The sequence below is a fragment of the Delphinus delphis genome, chromosome 15 (genome assembly GCF_949987515.2).
Source record: "Delphinus delphis chromosome 15, mDelDel1.2, whole genome shotgun sequence".
Taxonomy (NCBI): Eukaryota; Metazoa; Chordata; class Mammalia; order Artiodactyla; family Delphinidae; genus Delphinus; species Delphinus delphis.
Window position 1 is genome coordinate 52,869,644 of NC_082697.1, and position 24,204 is coordinate 52,893,847.

A 24,204-nucleotide genomic window follows, 5' to 3' on the forward strand; every position below is an offset into this window, starting at 1 on the left:
GTTTACGACGCCCCGTGCAGGAGGGAGGCTTTGGGACAGACGTCAGAGCCTGATACGGACAGCAGAGCATGATTTGGAACTTGACTCTGGTTCTGGGGCAGAAGGGGCTGGTCGGCCAAGGCAGGCCCTCCCAGGTCTTCAAGACTCCTGAGGACCTGAGAGTCTCACACTATTTTAGAAAGAACAATACTTTTATTTGAGGATAGCTCAAAGAAGTCATTTACAAAACACCTTTTGTTTTCAAAGCACAGCTTTTCATAAAAAGCAATGTCCACCCTTTAATACATGCTCTAGTACACAGGTGTGTGTCAGGGGGCTGCCCAGGACTTGGGGAGCCCCGCGGGCCCGGGATGTGCCGGTGCTCAGCATTCCTCATCTGAGTTGTCCTTGGCCCACCCGCCGACCTTTGAGGGGCCGGGGTTGGCCTGGGGGCCAGCGGGGGCAGGGACAGAGGCCGGGGCTGGGGCCAGGTTCACCCAGCCGGGCCCTCGGGGCAGCACGTGGCTTTCATTCAGTCTGAAGATGCGGTAGTTCTCATAGTGGACATTGTGTGTGATGTCCTTCAGGTCTTGGAGGTGGGAGCTGGGAGATAGGTGGTAGGTCAGCAGGACTTCCAGGGCATCCTCCAGGGCCCCCGCAGCCCCTCGGGCTCCCCACATACTCACCGGATGAGCAGGTCTCTCAGGAGGGGGAACTCACAGTGAGCCATGTTCTCCACTACAAGATACGGCACCAAACCCCTGAGTGCAGGCTCTGTTCCACGCCCCGCCCTCAGCCAGCACTGAGTAAGCACCTGCTGTATGCTGCACACCCCCTGCCACTGCCAGCCCTTCCCCACGTCTCCCTGTGTTAGCCCACCTCCCGTTTGTTAGTTCATTCATTCATTCACGGCTGTGTCCCAGCCCCTGGTACAGGTGGCTCCTATAAACAGCTGTTGAATCAGCAGGGCCTTCCTCTGCTCCCTCAGGTACCCCCTCCCATCCCACATTTCCTTCACTGTGCTTTTCCCACCTGTCCTTGTCTGGTCAGCTCTGTGGCACATAGTAGGCCCACAATCAATTCTAGTGAATGAATAGGGTGCCTCCTGGGTGCCAGGTATCACGCAAAGCAGAGGCTCTGCCCCCTCCAACCACCCTATGAGGTTGATGTTACAATGATACCCATTTGACTGTGAGGAAACTGAGGCCCAGGGTGTCGGGAAACTTGCCCGGGGCTTCTGAGCTGCACAAAGGAACTTGATCCCAGGTCTCTCTGTTTCCTGTGCTGGGCTCTGTGGTGGGTGTAAGGATGCCAAAGGCAACAGGGCTTTTCAACATGTTCTCCCCTGAGCCCTCGCCAGGGCCCCTGCACTGACCTTCAATGATGCCCCACTTCGTCTTCCGGCCCAGGACACACCTCCCATTCACAATGTGCTCTTGGTCAGCCCCGACCACAGCGAAGGGGATCCGTTCCTGCAGGGAAGGGACAAGATCGGAGGGTTGGCCCCACCCGGGAAGTGGAGAGAGAAGACACAGAGATAGGAACCTGCAGGATGCTGTCCTTTGTGGGGAGAGAAAGTGATAGAAGGAGCACAGATATCTGAAGTCAGAAGACACAAAGTCTAATCAGTGTGCCTCAGTTTCCTCATCTGTAAAATGGGAGTCATGACAATACTGATGCAGGGCTCTGTGAATGTTTGGGAAGGATAATCTTGGGCTTAGCATAATGAAGGGGTTAGCAGAACAAGTCTTGGAAACCAAGTGTTACTCAGAGCTACATTAGTGATATAATACTGCTCATGCCCAATTTCTTACCACCTTCAACCATTAACATGAGGGTTAAGAGATAATTTTGTACTATAATTTGAAAAGATACATGCACTTCTTAGTTCATAGCAGCACTATTTACAATAGCCAAGACATGGAAATAACCTAAATGTCCATTGACAGCTGAATGGATAAAGAAGATATGGCATATATATATATATATACACACACATATACACACAATGGAATATTACACAGCCATAAAAAAGAATGAAATAATGCCTCTTGCAGCAACATGGATGGACCTAGAGATTATCATACTAGTTGAAGTAAATCAGAAAGAGAAAGACAGGGACTTCCCTGGTGGCGCAGTGGTTAAGAATCCGCCTGCCAATGCAGAGGACATGGGTTCAAGCCCTGGTCCAGGAAGAACCCACATGCCACAGAGCAACTAAGCCTGTGCGCCACAACTACTGAGCCTGTGCTCTTAGCCCGTGAGCCACAACTACTGAGCCTGTGTGCCTAGAGCCCGTGCTCCCCAACAAGAGAAGCCACCGCAATGAGAAGCACGTGCACTGCAACCAAGAGTAGCCCCCGCTCGCGGCAAGTAGAGAAAGCCCGCACACAGCAATGGAGACCCAAAGCAGCCAAAAATAAATAAAGTTATTAAAAAATGAAAGAGAAAGACAAATACTATATGATATCACTTATATGTGGGAATCTAAAATATGATACAAATGAACCTATCTACAAAACAGAAACAGATTCACAGACACAGAGAACAGATTTGTGGTTGCCAAGGGGGTGGGGTGGGGGAGGGATGGACTGGGAGTTTGGGATTAGCAGATACAAACTACTATATAGAGATTGGATAAAAAACAAGGTCCTACTGTATAGCACAGGGAGCTGTATTCAAAATCCTGTAATAAACCATAATGGAAAAGAATATGAAAAGGAATACATATATATATTTATAAACATGTATATATATATATATATATATACATATACATTATATATATAAAACTGAATCACTTTGCTGTATACCAGAAACTAAGACAACATTGTAAATCAACTATACTTCAATAAAAGAAATTTAAAGAGAGAGAGAGGACTTCCCTGGCTGTCCAGTGGTTAAGACTCCGCCCTTCCACTACAGGGGATATGGCTTCGATCCCTGGTCGGGGAAGATCCCACAGGCCGCGGGGCCCGGCCAAAAAATTAAAAAGAAAAAAAAAAGAAAGAGAGAATTTTGTAAACCAGGGGCTGGCAACCTATGGTTCCTGGGCCAAACCAGGCAAGTTCGTTGGCATACCGCCCCTGCCATTCATTTACTCTTGTCTATGTTGCTTTCATTCTACTACAGCAGAGTTGAGTAATTGCAACAAAGTCTAAAATACTTACCATAGTCTGGCCCTTCACAAAAAAAGTTTGCTGAGCCCTGTTGTAAATTCTGGTTGTTTACTTATTCGTGGCAGGAAGTGGAGATTAAACAGGCAAGTGCTGCATGTAGGTTTGTTTTTCTAAGAATTAGATTGTGATGGGGAATAAATTGATGCTAATAATAACTGTCTCTTGCACACTTATTATGCATCAGCCCATATTTGACCCTCAATAGATGTTATATATCTGGATGATTTATTGAGAGGTTAATTTGAATACATTCTCCTTTATTTCCCCCAGCACTGTTCCAGCTGTGAGCAGGCTGCTGTCTTTGCTGGCCTCAGGACAGAAAGCAGAAGGTCAAGGCTCTTTGAACCTTTCACAGGAAATACTGTTCATTGCTCCAATGGGGAGCGGAAAGAGGGAATGTGTGGAGAAACTGGATGCCAGACAAGAAGCAGGGCTTCCATGTACAGATGTGCAGTTTGTGCACTGCACAAAGGTAACTTACCATGAGGCTGTGTAGGGCTGAAATCCCATGCAGGCTCCCTTCTGTGAAGGAAGCTACTACCTTTTTCTTTTTCTTTTTTTTTTTTTTTTTTGCGGTACGCGGGCCTCTCACTGTTGTGGCCTCTCCCATTGCAGAGCACAGGCTCCGGACGTGCAGGCTTAGCAGCCATGGCTCACGGGCCCAGCCGCTTCACGGCATGTGGGATCTTCCCGGACCGGGGCACAAACCCATGTCCCCTGCATCAGCAGGGGGACTCTCAACCACTGTGCCACCAGGGAAGCCCCTACTGCCTTTTTCTAATTCAAGCTAAAGTGCTGTGTAGGTTAGCAGGGTCCCTGGGGGAGGGAGTGGAGGCCAGGTGTCTATGGATGAAGAATCCCAGGCCTCACCCAGGTGCTTTGCAGGATCCAGACAGACTGACATAGAATGTACCACAAGGACAGGAAGATGGGGGCTTGGAGGTGAAATTCAGTTGATTCAGAGAAAATGAAGATGTGAGCTATTTCCTTTCTTTCTCCCCCTCCCTCTTTCTTTCTTTTTTTCTTTCTCCCTTCCTCCCTCCCTCCCTCCCTCCCTCCCTTCCTTCCTTCCTCTCTCTCTCTTTCTTCAACTTTACTGAGTATAATTTACATACCACAAAATTTGCCCTTTTAGAGGTACAGTTCAGTAGTTTCCAGTATTCTCACAAGTTGTGCAACCATCACCAAAATCTAACTCCAGAGCACTTTCATCATCCCAAAATGAAAGCCCGTACCCTTTAGCAGTCACTCCCCATTTTCCCCTAAACCTCCCAGCCCCTGGCAACCACAAGTCTATTTTCTATCTCCATAGATTTGCCTATTCTGGACATTTCATGTAATGGAATCATATAATATTTGGCCTTTTGTGTCTGGCTCCTTTCACTTAGCATCACATTTTCAAGGTTTATCCACATTGGGTTAGGGTTAGGGTAGGATCTATCAGAACTTTATTCCTTTTATGGCTAAGTAATATTCCCTTGTATGGATAGACCACATTTGTTTATCCATTCACAAGTTAATGGACATTTGGAATGTTTCCACTTTTTGGCTATTACAAATAATTCTACTATGAACATGTGTGTATGAGTTTTTATGTCAACATAGGTTTTCATTTCTTTGGGGAGTGGAATTGTTGGGTCATATAGTAACTTAGTGTTCAACCTTGAAGAATTGCCAGACTGTTTTCCAAAATTGCTACACCATTTGATACTTCCACAAGAAGTGTGTGAAAGTTCCAATTTCTCCACATCCTTACTAACACTTGTCATTGTGTGTCATTTTGATACTAACTACCCTAGTGGGTGTGAGGTGGTATCTTATTGTGGTTTTGATTGCATTTCCCTCATGACTGATGATGTTGAACAATTTTTCATATGCTTAGTGGCCATTGGTATAAATTCTTTGGGGAAATGTCTATTCAAATCCTTTGCCCATTTTTAACTTGGGGTACTTGTCTTTTATTGTTGATTTGTAAGAGTTCTTTATATATTCAGGATACAAGTCCCTTATCAGATATATCATCTGCAAACATTTTCTCCCATTCTGGGGGTTGTTGATATGACCTATTTCTTGCTCACCTTGAGTTTGTGGATGAGTGGAGATTCATACCTGCTAGAAATATATGAACTTTCCCCAAGTTGCAGAGAGAGACGAATCTTCAGATGGAAAGGATGAGTGGGAAGCACATATCCCAGCCTTGGTCCCACCAGCCTCCCCACCTCCCATGGCCTCCTACCCGGATCTTGCTATTGAGGATCTTGTCATTGATGTCCTCATCGAAGCACTGCTGTGGATACACCTCTATGCCGTGAGTCTTCAGGTTTTCCTGGATCTGGGGACCACACACAGATGACCTCAGCCCACCTGTGCATTCTCCCCCACTCCACACCCCCACTGACCCCAGACTTGTCCCAGGTGCCCAGATTACCCTGTGCCTGAAGGCCTCTCGCTCCTCAATGGTCAGGCTGTCGGCCCGGGCGATCACAGGCACCACGTTCACAGTCCGGCAGAGCCGCCGCAGGAACTCAATGTCCAGGGGCCGCAGCCTGCTCAGGCAGGGCAGCGATGGCCGTGAGCATACGATGAGTGGGTGCCAGCCCGCAGCCCACCCCGGGGGTTCCTCCTCCTCTTCTTCTCCTCCCCACGCAGGTGGCCCTCTGCCCACTGGCTCAGCCACCTCACCAGTGCCCGGTGGGTGGCACGAAGTACACGCAGCAGTGCACTCGGGTGTCGGGGATGTGTCGCTGCCGGGTAATGAGGATCTCCTCCTGCAGGTAGTGCTCGTACTGCTCATTGATGTAGCCCAGGATGGGGTCCCAGCTGGGGTGGGAGATGGCTCAGCCTCAGAACCTCGCCAGGAGCCCCCCTCAACCTAGGTCCTCTGAGTGCTCTCCCCTTAGGATGACCAATTGCCCCGTTTGCCTGGGACACAGGAATTTCAGTCCCACACAACCTGAGGCCCTTGATCACCCAAGTACCAGCCCCCGACACCCCTGCATCTTCAGAGAGACCCCTGCTTCCTCTTCCTCAGCTTCCTCTTCCGTAAAATGGGGACAGTAAGAGAGCACCTACTTTGTAGGGGAGGAGTGAGCATTAAAGAGAGAAATTGCCGCAGCCTGGTTCAAACCACCAGGGACTCTCTCCCAATTGTTGCCAGGGTCCCTTCCCCCCACAGGGCTATTGTCAACACAGCGGCCAAAAAGATCGTTTTTCTGCTCAGCCTCCAGTGGTCAAAGAAAAGCCAAAGACCTTATGTTGCCCTACAAGTCCCTACCCCATCCCACTGCTGAGCTCTGCCTCCCCTCCCACCCCACCCCCACTTCAAGGCTTTTGCACCTGCCGCCCTCTGCCTTGATCACTCTGCTTAAAACTGCACTCCCCCACCAACTACAGCTCCATCCCCCTTTCACTCCCAGAAAGTGTCCTGTGTCGATGATAAAGAGTTCAGGTTCACCCTCCACAAAACTGATTAATTTTGTTCACTGTTTGCCTCCCCACACCCATGACAATATACATTTCATGCAGACAAAGATGTTCATCAGTTCTGTTCATTGCTGTATCCCTGTGTGTAGAACAGAGCTTGCACATACTAAGTGCTCGGTGAGGTGCTGTGTGCAGGGCTGGCTTCATGGGAGTGTGGATGGAGCCGGCACCCAGGGCTCTGAACCAAGAAGGGCCCACACAGGGCTAAATGCTCTGTGGGTGTGGTCTTACAATTCTCAGTAATTTTTTTTTTTTTTTTTTGCGGTACGCGGACCTCTCACTGTTGTGGCCTCTCCCATTGCGGAGCACAGGCTCCGGACGCGCAGGCTCAGCAGCCATGGCTCACGGGCCTAGCCGCTCCGCGGCATGTGGGATCTTCCCGGACTGGGGCGCGAACCCGTGTTCCCTGCATCGGCAGGCGGACTCTCAACCACTGCGCCACCAGGGAAGCCCCTTAGTAATTTTTGAATAAAGGCCCCCACAAGTTGTGCAGCCAGTCCCGATTGTGTGTGTGTGTGTGTGTGTGTGTGTTTGTGTTTCATCTCCTTGAGAGCCTAGAACAACTCTGCAAAGGGGATGTCGTCACCCCCAAGTTACGAAGAAGGAAGAGGAGGCTCAGAGAGCTTGCGTGGCCAGGCCCAGGTTATACAGCTGGGAAGTGGTCAAACCCAGGGGTCCTGACTCTGTAGTGTGGGCTTCTATCCCCCTGCCATACCATAGCCTCTATCGAGTGCTTCCAGGCAGCAAGCTAAGACCTTTACATACTTGACTCCTTTGATCTTGGGGGGAGAGTTGCACACACCCACTGTACAGACGAATAAACTGAGCCTCAAAGATGCCACAGCCAGGTGGCTCCAGGCCTGGATGTTTCCCAGAGACCGGAGGGGCAGGGGCAGGGGCAGCCAGGGCTCTGCCCTTCCCACCTCCCCGCCAGGACCTACCACTTGTCGTTGTTGATCTGGTCCCCGAAGCCGGGTGTGTCAGTCACTGTCAGCTTAAGCTTCACGCCGCTCTCCTCGATGACTGTAGGGGGAGAGCAGAGGGGCTGGGAGTGGGCCTGGGTGGGTGGGGTGGGGGTGGGGTGAGGGGGTGCTCACTCACCGTGGGTCACAGACTGCAGCTGCAGCGTCTGGGGTGTGGGCACCCCCAGGCCCGGCATGGTGGACTTCCACATCTTGGACTTGAAGAGTGTGTTCACCATGGTGGACTTGCCCAGCCCGCTCTGTCCTGTGAGTAATCACACGGCAGCAACAACTGTGGATGCGTTAGGCATGTTTCTGAAATTCTTAAATAAATGGTTTTGGAAAGTAAACTGTTTTCTAAGTATAACAAATACAGAAAAGCACGTATTATCATAAGTCTCCAGTTCAATGCCTTCCCCCATTTTTTACTGAGGCAAAATTCATATAATAAAAAATTAACATTAACCATTGAAAGTGTACAATTCAGTGGCATTGGGTACATGCAGTGTTGTGCAACCACTACCCCTATCTAGCTCCAAAACATTTTCATCACCCCAGCAAGAAACCCTATATCCATTAGGCACTCAGTCCCCATTCCCCCTCCCCCCAACCCCTGGCAACCACTAATCTGCTTTCTATCTATGGATTTGCCTATTCTGGACATTTCTTTTTTCTTTTTGGCAGCGGCACTTGGCTTATGGGATCTTAGCTCCCCAGCCAGGGATGGAACCCGGGCCCTAGGCAGTGAAAGTGCCAAGTCCTAACTACTGGACCTCTGGGGAATTCCCTGGACATTTCATATAAATGGAATCTTGCAATAACTGTCCTTTTGTATCTGGCTGCTCCCACTCAGCATAATGCTTTCAAGGGTCAGCCACACTGTTGCATGTGCTAGAACTTCATACTTTTTCATGGCTAAATAATATTCCATCAGATGGATAGACCACACTGTGTTTATCCATTTATCTGTTGATGAGCAGGTCAATGCATTTTTACAAATTAAACCACCCATGTATGCAGCACCAGATAAAGAGACAGAACACACAGCTCCGCCCAAGACCACTCCTGCCTCCTCGCAGTAACTGTTAACACAGCTCCAGGGACAGCCACTCTTCTGACATCATCGGTAGGGAGCAGCGCTGCCCGCCCTCTACTTGGGGAATCACACAGCACGTGCTCTTTCATGTCTGGCTTCTTTTAGTGAGATTCCCCTATGCTGCCTGAGCTTGTAGATGGCCCATTCTCCGTGTTGTGCAGGCTTCTCAAACTCCGTCGACCACGCCCTGCAGTAGTAAACATCCTACATCACAGGGCAGGACACACTTTTGGGTCTAAAACTGAAACTGGGACTTCCCTGGTGGTGCAGTGGTTAAGAATCCGCCTGCCAATGCAGGCAACACGGTTTCGAGCCCTGGTCTGGGAAGATCCCACCTGCCGCAGAGCAACTAAGCCAGTGCGCCTTAACTACTGAGCCTGCGCTCTAGAGCCCGCGAGCCACAACAACTGAAGCCCATGTGCCTAGAGCCCATGCTCCACAACAAAGAGAAGCCACCGCAATGAGTAGCCTGCGCACCTCAGTGAAGAGTAGCCCCTGCTCACCGCAACCAAAGAGAAAGCCCACACGCAGCAATGAGGACCCAATGTGGCCAAAAATAAATAAATTTTAAAAAATTAAAAAAGAACTGAAATTGTCCTTTGGGCTCTGCTATCCAATATGGGAGCCACACCTGGCTATTGCCACTGGCAGTATGGCCATACACCAATCTGAACTGAGATGTGCTGTTGGTGTAAAAGAATAAACCATATTTTGCAGACTTGTTATGACAAAAACAACGTAAATGATCGCATGAATAATGTTTTATATGGATTACATGTCGAGATGATAGTATTTTTGGAATGTATTGGTTTAAGTAAAAAAGACGATTAAAAGTAAGTTGTCCTGTTTCTCTTTACTTTTCTAAAGGAAGCTACTAGGGAATTTAAAATTATGTATGTGGCTCCTATGACATTTCTTTTCTTTTTTTTTTGGCCACGCTACGTGGCATGTGGGATCCTAGTTCCCTGACCAGGGATTGAACTCGGGCCTCTAGAAGTGGAAGTGCAGCGTCTTAACCACTGGACTGCCAGGGAAGTCCCCTTCTATGACATTTCTGTTGGGTACCCCCACCTTAGAATAATGCCCTTAGTTGGTGCTACACACTCTGACATTTTATGTTCCATTATATCCAGTTTATTTTGTGAGAAGCGTAGTTTTTGACCTACAACATTAATTTTGCATATATAAAAATGCAATTCCAGATAAAACTGACCCACGGGGAACTTCCTAGATGCCAGGCACTGTGCTAAGCCAGATGAGGAAACTGAGGCAGCGAGGGGTCAAAGGCCCTGTCCCAGGTCACACACTGGGGGTTGTTAAGGCTCGGGACCAGGATGAGTCTGGTGTTCCCTACTTCCTGCCATACATGGCCTCCCTTTTTATTGCTTTGTTTGCGTTTGGTTGGGGCTTCATGGTGATTTTTGTCTTTTCACAATTCAGTGTTTCCCAGATTTCCACCTACAACACTCTTGTGAGGTACGACTATCAGGCCCACTTTACAGATGGGGAGGCTGAGGCTCCGAGAGGCGATAGGTCCAGGCCCACAGGGTGGCGTCCATTGGTCTGTCCTCCTGTGAGCCCGAGGCCCCTCACTCACCAACGACCATGATGTTGAACTCAAACCCCATCTTCATGGCCTTGATCTTCAGTTGGTCCAGCACGGCCTCGATGCCCACGTAACCAAGCATCTCGCTGGGTAGGGTCCTCGGGCTGGAGGCCCGTGACGAGCTGCGGGAGGGGGACTGCCTCAGGGGGTCCATGGGGCTGAGGAACAACGATGCCTGTCATCCGGGTGGGGTGGGGAGAAGGGAGTCGCTGGGGCTCCAGAGGGGGACCACCCGAGTTCTCATTTCTGAACCCTGACTCTTGAGATCTGCTCCCAGGCACTCCCATATTTCATGCCCCCTCACCTATGCATCCCCCAAGTCCCCACTGCCCACGGGGTTTGTCGAGGGGTGCCTGGGGGAGCTGCCTCTCAGGGGAGACTGAACCCGCTTTCTGATATGCACCAGCCCCAGGGATCTCTCTCTCCCCACTCAGACTCTCCTGCAGTAGAGTGTGGCCGGCCTGGCAAAACTCAGGGGCTGGACCCATGGGGGACAGAGAGGGAGAGAAGCAGACTCATGTGGCACCTGGTGGCCTTGGATCCCTGTGGGAGCCTTGGGGGGCTGCCCTGTCCTGGCAGACCCTGGTTATGTGCTGAGGGGGAGGGGAGAGGGTGACAGTTAACTGAAGAACCTGAGCTCCACCCCCTTCTTGTGACCCTACCTGGGGGCTCCTCTGCAACAGGGGGCTGAGAACAGGGACAGGTAAGCTACTCCACCAGGCCCTTTCGGGTCACTGCCCTATAACCCTCACAATGACCCCGGCCTAGATCTATAGACAGGAACCCCCTGCCCCCGCCCCGGGGAAGCACCTTTGCCCAAGGTCACTTAGCTGGTTAAGCGGCAGCTCTGGGCAGCAGCCAGTCCCTCTGCTTCCAAGTTCATGCCCCTTAACCTCTCTGTTGGGGAAGCAAACCTGTGACCCATGGCCAGAAAGTACAACATCCATGTGTTTTCTTCGGTCTGTCCATTGTTGGCATCGTAGTGTTTTAAACTGCCAATATAGCCAGAGTTTTGTCGTGCAGAAGACTGTTTTAGGAGCCCTAGGATGTTAACTTGTTAATAATCATCAGAGTCCTGTGAAGTAAGTGCAGCTACTACCCCTCAGTTTACAGATCAGAGAGTCCAGTGAGTGAAAGTGGTTCAAGGTCACACAGTGAGGAAGTGGCAGGGCTGGGATCTGTGTCCACATGCTCACCCTCTGCAGCCTCTTTTCTTGTTCACACAAACCTCTAGATTTCTGGTGTATCTCAGAGATTATAAGCCTTGGCAACTCTGGGTCCAGCCTACAGCTGACACAAGCTGCCCTCTTTTCTTTTTCTTAAATTTATTTTTTGGCCACGTCACACAGCTTGCAGGATCTTAGTTTGCTGACCAGGGATTGAACCCCGGGCCCTGGCAGTGAAAGCGCCAAGTCCTAACCACTGGACCACCCGGGAACTCCCTAGCTGCCCCCTTTAGATGGGCTATGTGCTCTCCAGTTTGCCATAGCCCTCACCCCTCCCTAATGTCTCCCTAATAAGATGTTTCCTATACCAAGTTCATCTCAGTTATTTCGTTCTCACCTGTTTCCTGGCACCTGAGTTTGCAAGCCCTAAGCAATCCTCTGTTTCAGATGTTGGCAAATGTTTTCTGTAAAAGGCCAGATAGTATAGATTTTAAGTTTTGCTAATCATAAGATCTCTGTTGCAACTACTCTTCGGTTCTGCCGTTGCACTGGGAAAGCAACCAAAAGTAGATGGACGGGAGTGGCTGCGTATCAGACTATTTACAAAAGCAGGTGGTGGTTTGCCGCCCCCACTCTGCCCACCAGGACTCAGCAACTCTGCCCGATCTGCTCAGCTCAACTGTCCTGAGCCCCAGCAGCCTCTGTCCCTCCCTGCCCATGCCCTTCTGCTCCCCCACTTTCTACACATCTGAAGACAGAGGCTTAAACTTCACTTTCCAGGCTTGGAGGCCAGGAGTGGGGCTGGGCAGGACCCTGGGCAGAGACTGCCCTGAACGTGTGCCATTCCTGCTGGAGAACTCTCTCAAACTACGCCACAGCTCTTGAGGGACGTGGCAAGGCTGGCCTCCTCATCAACGCAGATGAGAACGTTCTGTGCGGATGACCAAACAGCGCTGCTGACACGGAGACCCACCTTGCACAAGAGGAGATTCCGTCTCTGGGAATGTCTCCTAAGGAAATAAGCCTCTATGCCCAGAAAACACTTTCTCTAGGAGAGGTGTCACGTGTGAGTGATGTAGGATCTGGAAACCTGGGGGGAAGATGCCCACAGGGACTGCGGACTGGAGGATCAGGTCTGCAGAAAGCAGGACCATTCAAGGCGCTCTTGGCCATGTGGACTGGGGAAAGCCAAGGGTAAAGTGAGCAGAGTGTGGATGGCAGGTGAACCCAATGTATCCAAAGAATCAAGACTGGAGGGAATCGTACCCACAGGTTGGGTGAGAGTAATACACAACCATTTAGTGCATTCATTGTGCCAAGGGAGTGTTTACATCAATTATTCCATTCAATCCTCAGCAGCCTGAGAAGGGGGAATACTCTCCATACACCCACTTTACAGATGAGGAAACTGAGGCAGAGAGGGGTCAGGGGGTGGGCCTTCGGTCACACACGGGTGGATGTTAAGGGCTGGGAGCAAGATCCAAGTCCGAGGTCTGACTGGCCTGAAATGCATCCTGCCATGGCCTCTATCCCATCATTGCTCTGCTTAGGTCCAAGGGGCTCTATGGGTGCTTTCTGTCTTTTAATGACTTGGAATATCCCAGATTTTCTTTAATGAGAATAAACAAGAAATGAGGCACCTGGGCATCTGGACAGGAAGACTGAGGGTCAGTGGGGAGAGGAGAGGACTGGCTCCTGCCCACTCTGCCAGGCCAAGGGGTGGGCAGGGGCCACAGTTGTTAAACCATCCCCCCTCCCCGCTTTTCATTTTTCAATTGAGGTAAAATTCACAGAACATGAAAATTAACTGCTAGCCATTTTAACGTGAACAGATCAGTGGCATTTAGTATTGATATATTCACAATGTTGCAAATCTGCCACTGCTACCTAGTTCCAAGACATGTTCATCACCCCTAAAGGAAATTCCATTACCACTAAGCACCCTATCCCCATCCCCCTGACCCTGGCAAACACTACTTTCTGTCTCTATCGGTTTGACTATTCTGGACATTTCATATAAACGGAGTCACATACTATGTGGCCTTTTGTCCTTCTTTCACTCAGCATCATGTTTTCAAGGTTCATCCACTTTGTAGCATGTGTTAGTGCTTTGTTCCTTTTCATGGCTGAATAATATTCCACCACATGGAGAGACCATAATGTGTTTATTCATTCACCAGTTTGTGGATATTTTGGGGTGTTTTCACTTTTTGGCTATTATGAAAACTGCTGCTGTGAACATTTGTGTACAAGTTTCGGCGTGGACATGATTTAATCTCTTGGGTATATGTATCTAGGATTGGAATCGTTGGGTCTTATAATAAGACTATGCGTAACTTTTCAAGGGACCGTTTTCCCCAGTGGCTGCGTCTCTACCCCCTTTTGCAATAGAAGTCATTTCAAAGTTACCCTCCCTGGGCAACAGGAATCTGAGATCTCAGAACAGGAATGGAGGGGATGGAGGGTGTAAGATGGGGATCCCAGCACAGGAGACTGTATTACATGGTGGTCAAGGGCTCTGGGATCTGACGGCTGGGTTCCAGTTCAGACTTCTCTGCTCACTAGGTGTGGTTGGAAGAATCATGGTGCCCAAAGAGTTCCCATCCGAATCCCTGGGAACCTGTGAATATGTTACCTTATGTGGCAAAAGGGACTTTGCAGATGTGATTAAGGATTCTGATGGGGAGATTATCCTGTGGGCCAGTGTAATCACTGGGGTCCTTATAAGAGGGAGGCAGGAAGAGCAGAGCCAGAGAAGGTGTGAGGATGGAAGCAGAAGTGGAAGTGATGGGGGTGGGGCATGAACGAAGGAATGTGGGTGGGTGGCCTCTAGAAGCTGGAAAAGCGGAGGAACTGGGACTTCCCTGGTGGCACAGTGGTTAAGAATCTGCCTGCCACATACATACAATGGAATATTACTCAGCCATAAAAAGAAATGAAATTGAGTTATTTGTAGTGAGATGGACGGACGGAGAACCTGTCATACAAAATGAAGTAAGTCAGAAAGAGAAAAACAAATACTGTATGCTAACATATATATGGAATCTAAAAAAAAAAAAAGGTTCTGAAGAACCTAGGGGCAGGACAGGAGTAAAGACGCAGACATAGAGTAGACTTAAGGACATGGGGAGGGAGAAGGGTAAGCTGGGACAAAGTGAGAGAGTAGCACTGACATATATACACTACCAAATGTAAAAGAGATAGCTAGTGGGAAGCAGCCACATAGCACAGGGAGATCAGCTCAGTGCTTTGTTACCATCTAGAGGGGTGGGATAGGGAGGGTGGGAGGGAGACCCAAGAGGGAGGGGATATGGGGATGTAAGTATACGTGTGGCTGATTCACTTTGTTGCACAGCAGAGACTAGCACAACAATGTAAAGCAATTATACTCCAATAAAGATGTTAAAAAAAAAAAGAATCTGCCTGCCAATGCAGGGGACACAGGTTCGATCCCTGGTCCGGGAAGATCTCACTTACCGTGGAGCAACTAAGCCCGTGCGCCACAACTACTGAGCCCGTGCTCTAGAGCCCGCAAGCCACGACTGCTAAGCCCGAGTGCCACAACTACTGAAGCCAGCGTGCCTAGAGCCCGTGCTCCGCAACAAGAGAAGCCACCACAATGAGAAGCCCACGTACCGCAACGAAGAGTAGCCCCCGCTTGCTGCAACTGGAGAAAGCCTGCGCGCAGCAGCGAAAACCCAACGCAGCCAAAAATAAATAAATTAAATAAATTAAAAGAAAAAAAAAGAAAGCTGAGGAATTGATTCTCCCCTAGGACTTTCAGGAGGAACACAGCCCTGCCCACTCATTTTAGACTCTGACCTCCAGAACTGTAAGATAATAAACTTGAATTGTTTTAAGCCACTAAGTTTATGGTAGTATGTTACAGCAAGAACAGGAAATGAATACATGTGTGACCTGAGCTAGCTGCTGAACTTCTCAAGGCCTCAGTTTTCACATCTGTAAAATGGGAATAGCAGTAATACCCACTTTAGGATTTCCATGAGGAATACATTAGGTACACGCATCCTTCAGGGATATTGTGGGTCCAGTTCCAGACCACCACAATAAAGCGAATATTGCAAAAAAGCGAGTCACACAGCTTTCCCAGTGCATGTAAAGTTGTTTACACTATATTGTAGTCTATGAAGTGGGCAATAGCATTGTGTCTAAAAAAGACAACGTACGTACCTTGACTAAAAATTAGTTTGCTAAAAAATGCCAAAATAATTACAATGATAACATCAAAAATCACCCCTCACAGATTGCCGTAACAGATATAATAAAAATGAAAAAGTTTCCAAATGCTGTTGGAAAATGGTACCGACAGACTTGCTCAACTCAAGGTTCCACAAAGCTTAAATTTATCAAAAATGCAACATCTGTGAAGTGCAGTAAAGTGTGCCTGTATAGCGTCAGGCACAGAGCCTAACATTAGCCGACATGTTTTCCCAGCGAGACCGTAAGCCCCACAAGGATAAGAAGGTGTGTCCACCTGATTTACAGCAGGTCCCCAGGGCCTGGGGGTAAGGGGGGAGGCGAGACAGCTCCAGGTGCCGTGTCAGGGGCCCTGGGCTCCAAGTTCTGGGGAGAGAGCTCATTTGAGCGACCATAACCATCGTCTCACAAGCATCACTGTGAGGATTAGAATAGAGAAGGACCCCAAAGGCTGCTGCTGCTGCGCTGCCAGGAACACAGTCGCTGCCCAGGCAAGGGAGGTGGAACAGAAACATCTTCTCCCTCCCCTCCCTCCCTCCCCTCCTTTCTTTTTCACCTCCCTTCCTCCTTCCAACCTGCCACCATTTTTTTCTGTCTTTTCTTCATTCATGAAGGCAACAGCGGCTGAGTGTCTGCTGTGTTCCAGGTTGGCTGTCTGGTCTATTGAGAAAAATCTCTGGAATGAAGAGGCCGAGAGGCCTGTGGGCTCCTCCTTCCGTGCTGCACCTGCTGACTCACCTGAGCTCAGTCGGTGCCCCCATGGGCCCTGGGGTACTCGTGGGGGGCGGGGCTGGTTGCCAAGGCCTCAGGTGATGTGGACCCGGAAGCAGGAAGTAGTCTGTATTCCCAGGACCTAGCACCTGCTTGGCTGGGAGATCTCCAAGGCAGGTGGGGGCCCAGGGGTGGGGTTGCTGGGGGGAGTGGGCGGGGAGGAGCTTGCTCAGGCCAGGGCCAGGAGAGAAGTGGAAGAGAGGCTGGGGTAGGGGCTGGGGCCAAGAGGGGTGGTGTGGGAGGGCAGGGCCAGGGCTGCAGTGCAGGGGGGCAGGGATGCGGCAGCCCCAGGATTCTGAGGTGGCCCTCTGGGGGGGCTGGAGCAGGCGGTGCCCAGGACCATCCAGCTGAGATGGCCTTGTTAACGGAGGATGTGGAGCAGGAGCTGAGCGCCACAGCCCAGCAAGTGCTGGGGAAACTGTGGAGCCACCAGCTGTTCCAGTCCGAGTGGGACACCGGTGCCTTCATCATCTTCCTCGTCTTCCTCGGTGAGTGTGGCTTGGCCTCTGGCCCCCGGCAGCCTCCCAGGCCGAGGGCCATATCTGGATACCCATCCTGCCCACAGGCGTCGTGGCGCTCCTGCTGCTGGTCGTCTGCATCCATTGCTGCTGCTGTGGCTGCTGCCAAAGCCACTCCTCCAGGTCCCAGAAGGTGAGCCCGGAGCACCAGGGCCAGGCCGAGAAGGTGGCGGTGGGGTGGGGTGGGGCGGGGCGGGCCGGGGGCCGAGGAGTGAAGCCACCAGCCCGTGTGCCTCTCTTGCAGAAACACGCCGGGGGATTTGATAACCTTGCCCTGGAGCCTTAATGCGGAGAGTTCTTGCTCCCCTGCCTTTGTCCTGCTGGGCAGCAATAACAATGCCTTGTTCAGCCAAAGCCTGAGTCTGGAGTGTATTCTGAGCCTCCTGTCACGGTGGGCAGTGTAGGCCCCCACTGCTTCATCCAGATGCCCCCTGTGTCCCTCACAACCTTCAGATGGCATGACTGTCACCAGGAGACCTCGGGTGATGTGCTGCAGCCACCGAGCGGCTGCCCATTCACCATCCCATTCGGCCCCTTGGAGGCCAGGGGTTCAGTCACTGGGTACTCGGCCCAGCTCCTGACTAACAGGGACCCCTGGCCAGGTCCCTACTGAGACAGACAGACAGACAGACAGACAGAAGGGCTCCAGGCAAAGTCGGATGATCTTTATTTCTTGAAGGCCCTGCCAGGGTTGCCAAGCGAACACAGTCAAGGGCACTACAGCTCATGGTGGGCAGCTTCTGTCCTCCTTCCCCAACTCAGAGCTTAGGGCCACCACCCACTCCTCAGGCTCCAGTGGGAGGGGGTGTGTGGCTGCCCCTTGCCATCCTGGAGGACAGGCTGCGAAGAGGGGAGGAAGGAGAGCCCTGGGCCTGGCCCCAGCCTGAGTCCAAAGGTTCCTGCCTTGGGGCGAGGGCAGGGCTTGGACTATAGGCTACCTTGAAGCTCCGCCTTCCTGACCTCCCCATTCAAAACAAAAAGCACGCCAGTGTCACTTCCTCCCAGTGGGTCCAGTGTTCAGTCCCATCTGTGCAGATGTGACAGGCAGGGCAGGGTGAAGAGGGAAATAAATAGCCCGCAGTGCCGAGCTCTGGTCGGCACTTTGTGTGTGTGGGTGCGTGCGTGTGTGTTTATGTGTGTGTGTGTGTGTGTGTGTGTGGGGGGGGGGAACAGGGACTCCCTGGGCAGGGGCCATTCCCAGGGGGACAGGCTCTTGGGCGCTCTGTTCAGAAAGGCCTGTAGCTCCAGTAGCTGGAGAACACAGAGATCTGGGGAAGGAGGGAGATGGGGGGACATGGTGAGTGGTGGTGCTAGGGGATCTGGCCCCTGCTGCACCCTCTGTGACCCAGGTGAGATTTGAAGGTCATCCAAGGGCCATGTGTCAGGAAGAGGATACTGTTGCCAAGCAACACCATGGCCCACCTGTTTGGGGTGTGCAGAGGGTACGACAGATCTTAAGATTAGGGGGCCCTTTAGAGGTGTGCCGCCCCAAAAAAGAAGGGGCTAAACAACCTGCTGTTTGGCTGGCCTAATCTGCGTGAGGCCCAGCCCGGCCCTGACCGCCCCCATGTCCCTACCTTATCCTTGAGCTGCTGGCAGAGCTGCAGGGAGACGGTGAAGAAGACGAGGGCATCGTTCAGCCATGGGATCACACACTCCACCTTGTGCACGTGGCTCACCTCCAGACGCTGTGCACCCCACTCGCTGCGGGGAGATGGGAGGGTCCCTGAGGGCAGTTCAGCCGGCCAGGACCCCATCCCCCGAGGTGCAGACGGGCGAGGGCGCTCCAGGGACCCCTCCCAGGCAGGGTACTTACAACATGGCCCCGGGGCTGTGAAGCACGGCACCTCCAGCTGGGCGGAAGTTCTAGGCAGAAGAACATCAGACTGGGTCAGGCCTGGGGCCTAGGGCAGGCAGGGATGGGGTGGGTGGGGTGCTCACCTTGGTGGAATTGGGCTGCAGGGCATGCAGCTGGTACACGGTGAGGCAGAGCTTGTTGAGGCTGATGTAGACGTTGACCAGCAGGTCGGAAGGCAGGGCGGGGGCGAACATCCGCTGTGGGGAGGGGGGCCGGGCAGGCAAGGGGGATGAGGGCTGAGCAGGCACATCTCACGCCCGCCCCTCCAACCACCCCGGGGACTCCCAGTCCCCATCCCATGGACTGGGGCTTCCAGTGTCTTCTCAGGTACCACAGATAGCTTCCTGCACCACTGGGCTTGGGACCCACTGATCCAGATCAGGGGGGTACATATCTGGGGGATGCAGAATGGAAGCCAAGGACCCCATCCCAGAAAACTGCACATAGGACTCTGTCGACAATTTGGGGCTTGCAGGACCTCCTGGCACCCCTGTGTCCCTCCCGGGCGCGAGCTGGGCCCCTCTGTGGGGACTGCCTCTCCTGGAGCAGGGGCCGGCCTGAGGCACCACTGACCGTGAGGCCGCTGGCAGCGATCTCAGGCAGAGTGAGGGTAGCTGGAGTGGTGAGCCGGTTTCGGGCTCTGGTCAGCTGCAGCATCACGGCATCCATCAGCTGGGGGAAGGGGGCTGGTCACAGCCGCTGTGAGGGCAGCGGGGCCTGGTCCTGATCCCCTCCCCCTCCCCACCCCTGTGTCAGTAGCAACAAAATTATGGTAGCTCCTAGCTCCTTCCATGGAGGTCACAGTCTCTAGGGCCTGAACCCCTGCAGCACGGGGCTTGTTAAAGATGCAGGTAATTGGGCTCCAGCTGGGGGTCGGGGGCAGGACAGAAGGTTCTACTGCATGGGATCCTGGGTATTGGTCCAATGGGGAATAGAAGATACCAGAAGTTAGTCCCAGGGGCACGAGGGCGTGGTGGATGAGGGTACAGGCAATGAAGGAGCTTAGAAGAAGGGACTCTAATTCAGCTTGGGTGCAAGGGGCCACGGAGGGCTTCCTCAAAGAAGAATTGGGATGGCTAAGTTGAGGCCTTATGGTGGACACCAGCCCCATTTTCAAAGGTGAGGAAACTGAGGCTCCAAAGGGTTAAGGTCACACAGCTAGGGAACGGTGGAACCATATGCACTCATCCCTTCCCTTTGTCAAGGAGCAAAGCTTTGGCTCGAACTCAGAGCCCCAGTTTCCACTGCTTCCAGCCATTCATCCAGCTGTTGCCATGGTGCTGGGGTCACCTGGCTCCAGGGAAAGGCACAATTACTGGGTGGAGGCATGGGGGCTGCACATTACACCCCAGAGAGTGGTCACAGTTCTGAGAAAGACTTTAGTCCATCTGGTTTCAAATTTTCATGAGGTCCAGAGAGGATAGGTGAACCACCTGAGGACACACAGCAAGTCAGGGGCAGAACTAAAGCATGAACTCAGGGCATCTGAGCTCATTTTGTCTCTCCACACCACATGAATTCACTTTGTTAATTACAAAAGTTTTTCTGTTGCTGGTACTAAAACCTGTAGCTACTGTTTACCAAGCGTTTACTAGAGATCACTTTACCTGCATCATCACGATTGGCAGTCACTACAGCTTGTCCCCCTTTTACAGGTGAGGCTACTGAGGCACAGAATAGCTAAGTGAGTGACTTGAGGTTGCACAGCTCATAGTGGGGGCCCTGGGATCAGAGCCCAGGGCTGTTTCTGGAGCCTGGGCTGTGAGCCTTTCAACTGTGGCTGGATGGACATGTATATACTGAGAGGTGAAGGGTCAACCACTGGCTACACCTGAGAATGTGGGGGCAGAGCTCTCCAGGGGCCCAGTCAGAGGTCAGGGAACCTGGCTCTCCCATCCCTACGGGCAGCTCACCTTGAGGACCTCTGCTCCTGTCCTGAACTGGTAGCTCTCCTCCCGGTTGGCAAGGAGGTAAATGGCTTGGCTCACGTGGTTCCTGGCGTCCTGGATCTAAAAACAGCACCCAATGAGCAGTTAGTGGGCTGGGCCTCGGCAGGGAGAGGAGCCAGCTTCACAGCAGCCACGTCCCTGGGGGCCCCAGCCTACGGACCCCCACCCTGAGGGCCTATCCTCCTAGGAGGGGCAGGGTGGGTGCCGCCTTCGGGCCAGGCCCTGGCTGGGTGCTGTGAGTCAGGCTTGGTCCCTGGCCTCATGTGGCTCACTTTCCAAAGGAGGACAGAGGATAATAGAGTAAAGGCACAAGGTAATAGACGGTGCAACTTGCACAAGGAAACAAACAGGGTGATGAGCGCGGTGAGGGAGAGGCTCCAGGGAAGCGACTCTTGAGCTGACACTCGTTTGATGAGAAAAGCTGAGGGAGTGGACTCCGGGCAGAGGGACAAGCCCGAGCAAAGGCCCTGAGGTGGAAACAGCTGGTGGCCAGTGAGAGGAGAGAAGGAGGGGACAGAAACCAGGCCCAATCACATAGGTGCTGTTAGGAAGCATGGACTTGGTCTCCAAAAGCCAGGGGAAGCCCCTGGAAGCTCTGGGCAGGGAGTGACTTGTTCAGGGTATCCCTGTAGTTCCCGCTGGGCTGGGGGCCTACACATAGGACAGGCTAGGAGACCAGGCACTGCCCACCACAGCTGTGCTGCTAGGAAACACCTTCCCAAGCCTGCTGTGGCTGCAGGTCCCCACAGTGGCCAGCCCAGGAGGCCTCAGCGCTGCAAGGGGCTGCCCCTGCCTGCCCTTGTGCCCCTGAGTCGTGGCTGGGGAAGGGCCCGGTTACCTGCTGCAGCTTCCACTGCTTGTCCTCCCTGAAGGCAAAGTGCAGCAGCTGGTTGTTCCTGGGCATCTTCAGGTTCACGTCCTGATGGGCAAGAGCAGGATAAGCTGGGCAGAAGGATGCCCTCCTGCTTTTGGCCACTCTGAGCCCTTGAGCCGGCGGCAGAAATGGGGTATGTATGGTGGTTCAGGCCACAGCCACTACATGGGGCAGAGGGCCTCTCAACACCCTGGCCATTTGGGGAGTGAACAGGGAGGTCAGGAAACGAACTCAGGCCCAAGAGGAACCACGAGAAGTGAAAGGGAAAAGAGCCAAGAAAGGGGAAGGCGGCTTCGTCTGGGAGGAAGCGTGTAGTTGTGGGCAAACGGAAAACATGTGTACATGCCAAGTGACAGAACGCCCACCCGAGGAGAGGAACCTTCCTCCAGGCCTTGGCACCTGCCACAGGGTCAAGTGCAGCTGGAGCTCAGATGTTGGCTGATTGCACTTTGATCTGGGGCCAGCCTAATCCTGCCAATGCCCACGCTTCCTGGGGCCCAGAATCCAGGTAGGGCCAGGTAGCGCTGTGTGCAAAGCATTCCTCCCCCCTTCCTGCACCTGTCACTGAAGCCACACACCAATCTCATGAGCGGGTTAGGGAGGGTGTCATTTTACAAACGAGAAAACTGAGGCCCAGAGAGGTCAAGGATCCTGCCCAGAGTCACACAGCTGGCTGGCGGCAGAGCTGGGATAAGCAGGAGGCCCCCACGCTCTTCCCCACTGGGTCCTGTGGCAGCATGGGAAGGGGAGAGGGGCCGGGAGACTCACCGCCTGGCTCAGTGCATCCCCTTGCAGAGTCAGCACGCCCTTCACCTGGTCTGTGCTACAACATGTGGGAGTCAGAGCAGCGCCTGCGGCTGCCCCTCCCACCACCCCATCCTCCCAACAGGCCGTCCCTGGCTGTCACAGGATGGTCCAGCCCGTCCCACTGCATATCCTCTGGACGTTGGAGCTGAAATCAGTCTGCAGGGCAGGGCTGTGCCACCTGTCCTAGAGGGTATCCCAACCCCTCCCCAAGAACCCACCCCCAACCCAGCCCAAGCTCACCCACAGCTGCCCAGGATGAAGTTCTCCTGCTTTGTGAACCCCTCGGTGCCTGAGCCCGGCAGAGTAAAGCGGAGAGAGGCCTCCTGCAGAGGGGAGTTGGGGTAGAGCTCACCCACTCCAGCCTAGCCATGTGTCCAGGAGCCCCACTCCCAGGGCCCCTCCCCCATAGCCTGAGTTTCAGGTCCTACCTGAGCCGATACCTGCTCCTTCCACACTCCCTGGGAGCTTACTGTGTGCCCAACCCGGGGGAGAGAACCGAGAGATACCCTCCCGGCTTGGGTAAGGTTTGGAAGTGAGGAGCAAAGTCAGGGGAGACAGTAGTCATGGCAACCAACAATTTTGGCTTTACCAGGCACTGCCTGGACATTTTTTTGTGATTCTATTGGCTTTATTTTATCACAACAGCCCTGAGGCCGGTACTAGTATCTTCTTCTGGCAAAGGGGAGGCCCAGAGAGATCGAGTACTTGGCTGAGGTCAAAATGCTGGGTCCTTCAGATCTGAGGTTAAATGTCAATTCCAAAGGAGGCCTTCCCCGACCCCCGGGGCCGCGCTCACAGGGCTGCTTGTGGAATTGGGTAATTATCTGCTACTGCTTGCCTCCCGGCTAGACTCTTAAGTCCTCTGAGGGCAGGGCCTGGTCTGAATACCGCGCGTTGCGTACACAGTCGGCGCTCGGGCGGCAGCCGCGGGAGGCCGGGGAAGGAGCCGCGCTGGGGAGGGTAGGGAGGGTGGGCGCCCGCACAGGCCCTCAAGGCGCGTTACCTTGAGGATGTCCTGCAGCTGCCTCAGCACGGCGTGCACCTCGTCGTGCAATAGCCAGCGAAACTCCTCCTCCTGCGGGGACAGGCCCGTAGTCAGCTGCCCGGGACCGCCGACCCCCGCCCCACCCCGCCCGCGAGCCTCACCAGCACCGCCCGCTCCGCCGCCGTAGCTGCCATCACGGTCGCCATCACCGCCGCTCGCTGCCCAGCGACCGTCACCGGCCCGCCGTCCGCTCGCCGCTCAGTCCTCCGTCGCGCCCGGGCCCACCCCCCGCCGCCGATTGGCTGCGCGGGCGCCCGCCCCGCCTCCAGCTCGCGACGCTGTGAGCGCCCCGGAACCCGCCTGCTCCGGCTCGCCCGGCACACCGCCCGCACCAACCGCGGGCGCTGAGCACTCCGGCGCCGTATCCATCGCTACTGTCGGGCCGGAGCGCCGGGGACGCTCGTCCCGCCCCTTCTCGGCCCTGATAGGGCGCCCTGCTCCGCGCACACTCTCCGATTGGCCGGCCCGATAGCTTGCTCTCGCCGCGCCCGGCGATTGGCCGACGGGGAACCTTGTTTCCGCCCGATCTCGCCTCCGGCCCACTAGTTCCGTCGGTCCGGGAGGGACTAACGCGTGGACCCTACAGTCCCGTCGCCGTGCTGAAGAGGCCGCCGCTCCGCTCCACGCCGGGCCCTACCCCTCCCACCACCGCACGGCGCTCGATGTCTGGGCGCAGACCACCGCCAAGGTCAC

The 24,204-nt window shown here is 53.2% G+C and overlaps 3 protein-coding genes across 7 annotated transcripts; 1 reads left to right on the forward strand and 2 right to left on the reverse strand.

The window, feature by feature from the left end:
- Window positions 1-218: 218 nt before the first annotated feature.
- SEPTIN12 (septin 12) lies at window positions 219-10,462 on the reverse strand. 2 transcript variants are annotated; one of them, XM_060033026.1, is made up of 9 exons: window positions 10,297-10,462; window positions 7,743-7,868; window positions 7,583-7,664; window positions 5,841-5,978; window positions 5,587-5,707; window positions 5,395-5,490; window positions 1,355-1,451; window positions 666-717; window positions 219-582 (listed from the first exon to the last, which is right to left on the reverse strand). In XM_060033026.1, exons 1-9 carry the CDS (start codon window positions 10,457-10,459, stop codon window positions 363-365), a joined length of 1,095 nt encoding a protein of 364 aa, XP_059889009.1. In that variant the 5' UTR covers window positions 10,460-10,462; the 3' UTR covers window positions 219-362. The 2 variants fall into 2 exon arrangements, with proteins under 2 accessions (XP_059889009.1, XP_059889008.1); XM_060033025.1 differs by lacking the exon at window positions 5,841-5,978 and having other exon boundaries at window positions 7,586-7,664; window positions 10,297-10,459.
- Window positions 10,463-16,258: 5,796 nt separating this feature from the next.
- Window positions 16,259-17,391, forward strand: SMIM22 (small integral membrane protein 22). Of its 2 annotated transcripts, none has more exons than XM_060033029.1 (4): window positions 16,259-16,577; window positions 16,787-16,948; window positions 17,026-17,111; window positions 17,223-17,391. In XM_060033029.1, the coding sequence occupies exons 2-4, from the start codon at window positions 16,813-16,815 to the stop codon at window positions 17,262-17,264; spliced, it is 264 nt and encodes an 87-aa protein (XP_059889012.1). In that variant the 5' UTR covers window positions 16,259-16,577; window positions 16,787-16,812; the 3' UTR covers window positions 17,265-17,391. The 2 variants fall into 2 exon arrangements, with proteins under 2 accessions (XP_059889012.1, XP_059889011.1); XM_060033028.1 differs by having other exon boundaries at window positions 16,259-16,573; window positions 17,223-17,389.
- Window positions 17,392-17,628: 237 nt separating this feature from the next.
- ROGDI (rogdi atypical leucine zipper) lies at window positions 17,629-23,848 on the reverse strand. 3 transcript variants are annotated; one of them, XM_060033030.1, is made up of 11 exons: window positions 23,613-23,832; window positions 23,470-23,541; window positions 22,707-22,789; window positions 22,428-22,482; window positions 21,624-21,704; window positions 20,750-20,845; window positions 19,410-19,508; window positions 18,920-19,033; window positions 18,795-18,844; window positions 18,556-18,682; window positions 17,629-18,246 (listed from the first exon to the last, which is right to left on the reverse strand). In XM_060033030.1, exons 1-11 carry the CDS (start codon window positions 23,655-23,657, stop codon window positions 18,205-18,207), a joined length of 864 nt encoding a protein of 287 aa, XP_059889013.1. In that variant the 5' UTR covers window positions 23,658-23,832; the 3' UTR covers window positions 17,629-18,204. The 3 variants fall into 3 exon arrangements, with proteins under 3 accessions (XP_059889013.1, XP_059889015.1, XP_059889014.1); XM_060033032.1 differs by lacking the exon at window positions 19,410-19,508 and having other exon boundaries at window positions 22,428-22,477; window positions 23,613-23,848; XM_060033031.1 differs by lacking the exon at window positions 19,410-19,508 and having other exon boundaries at window positions 23,613-23,840.
- Window positions 23,849-24,204: the final 356 nt, after the last annotated feature.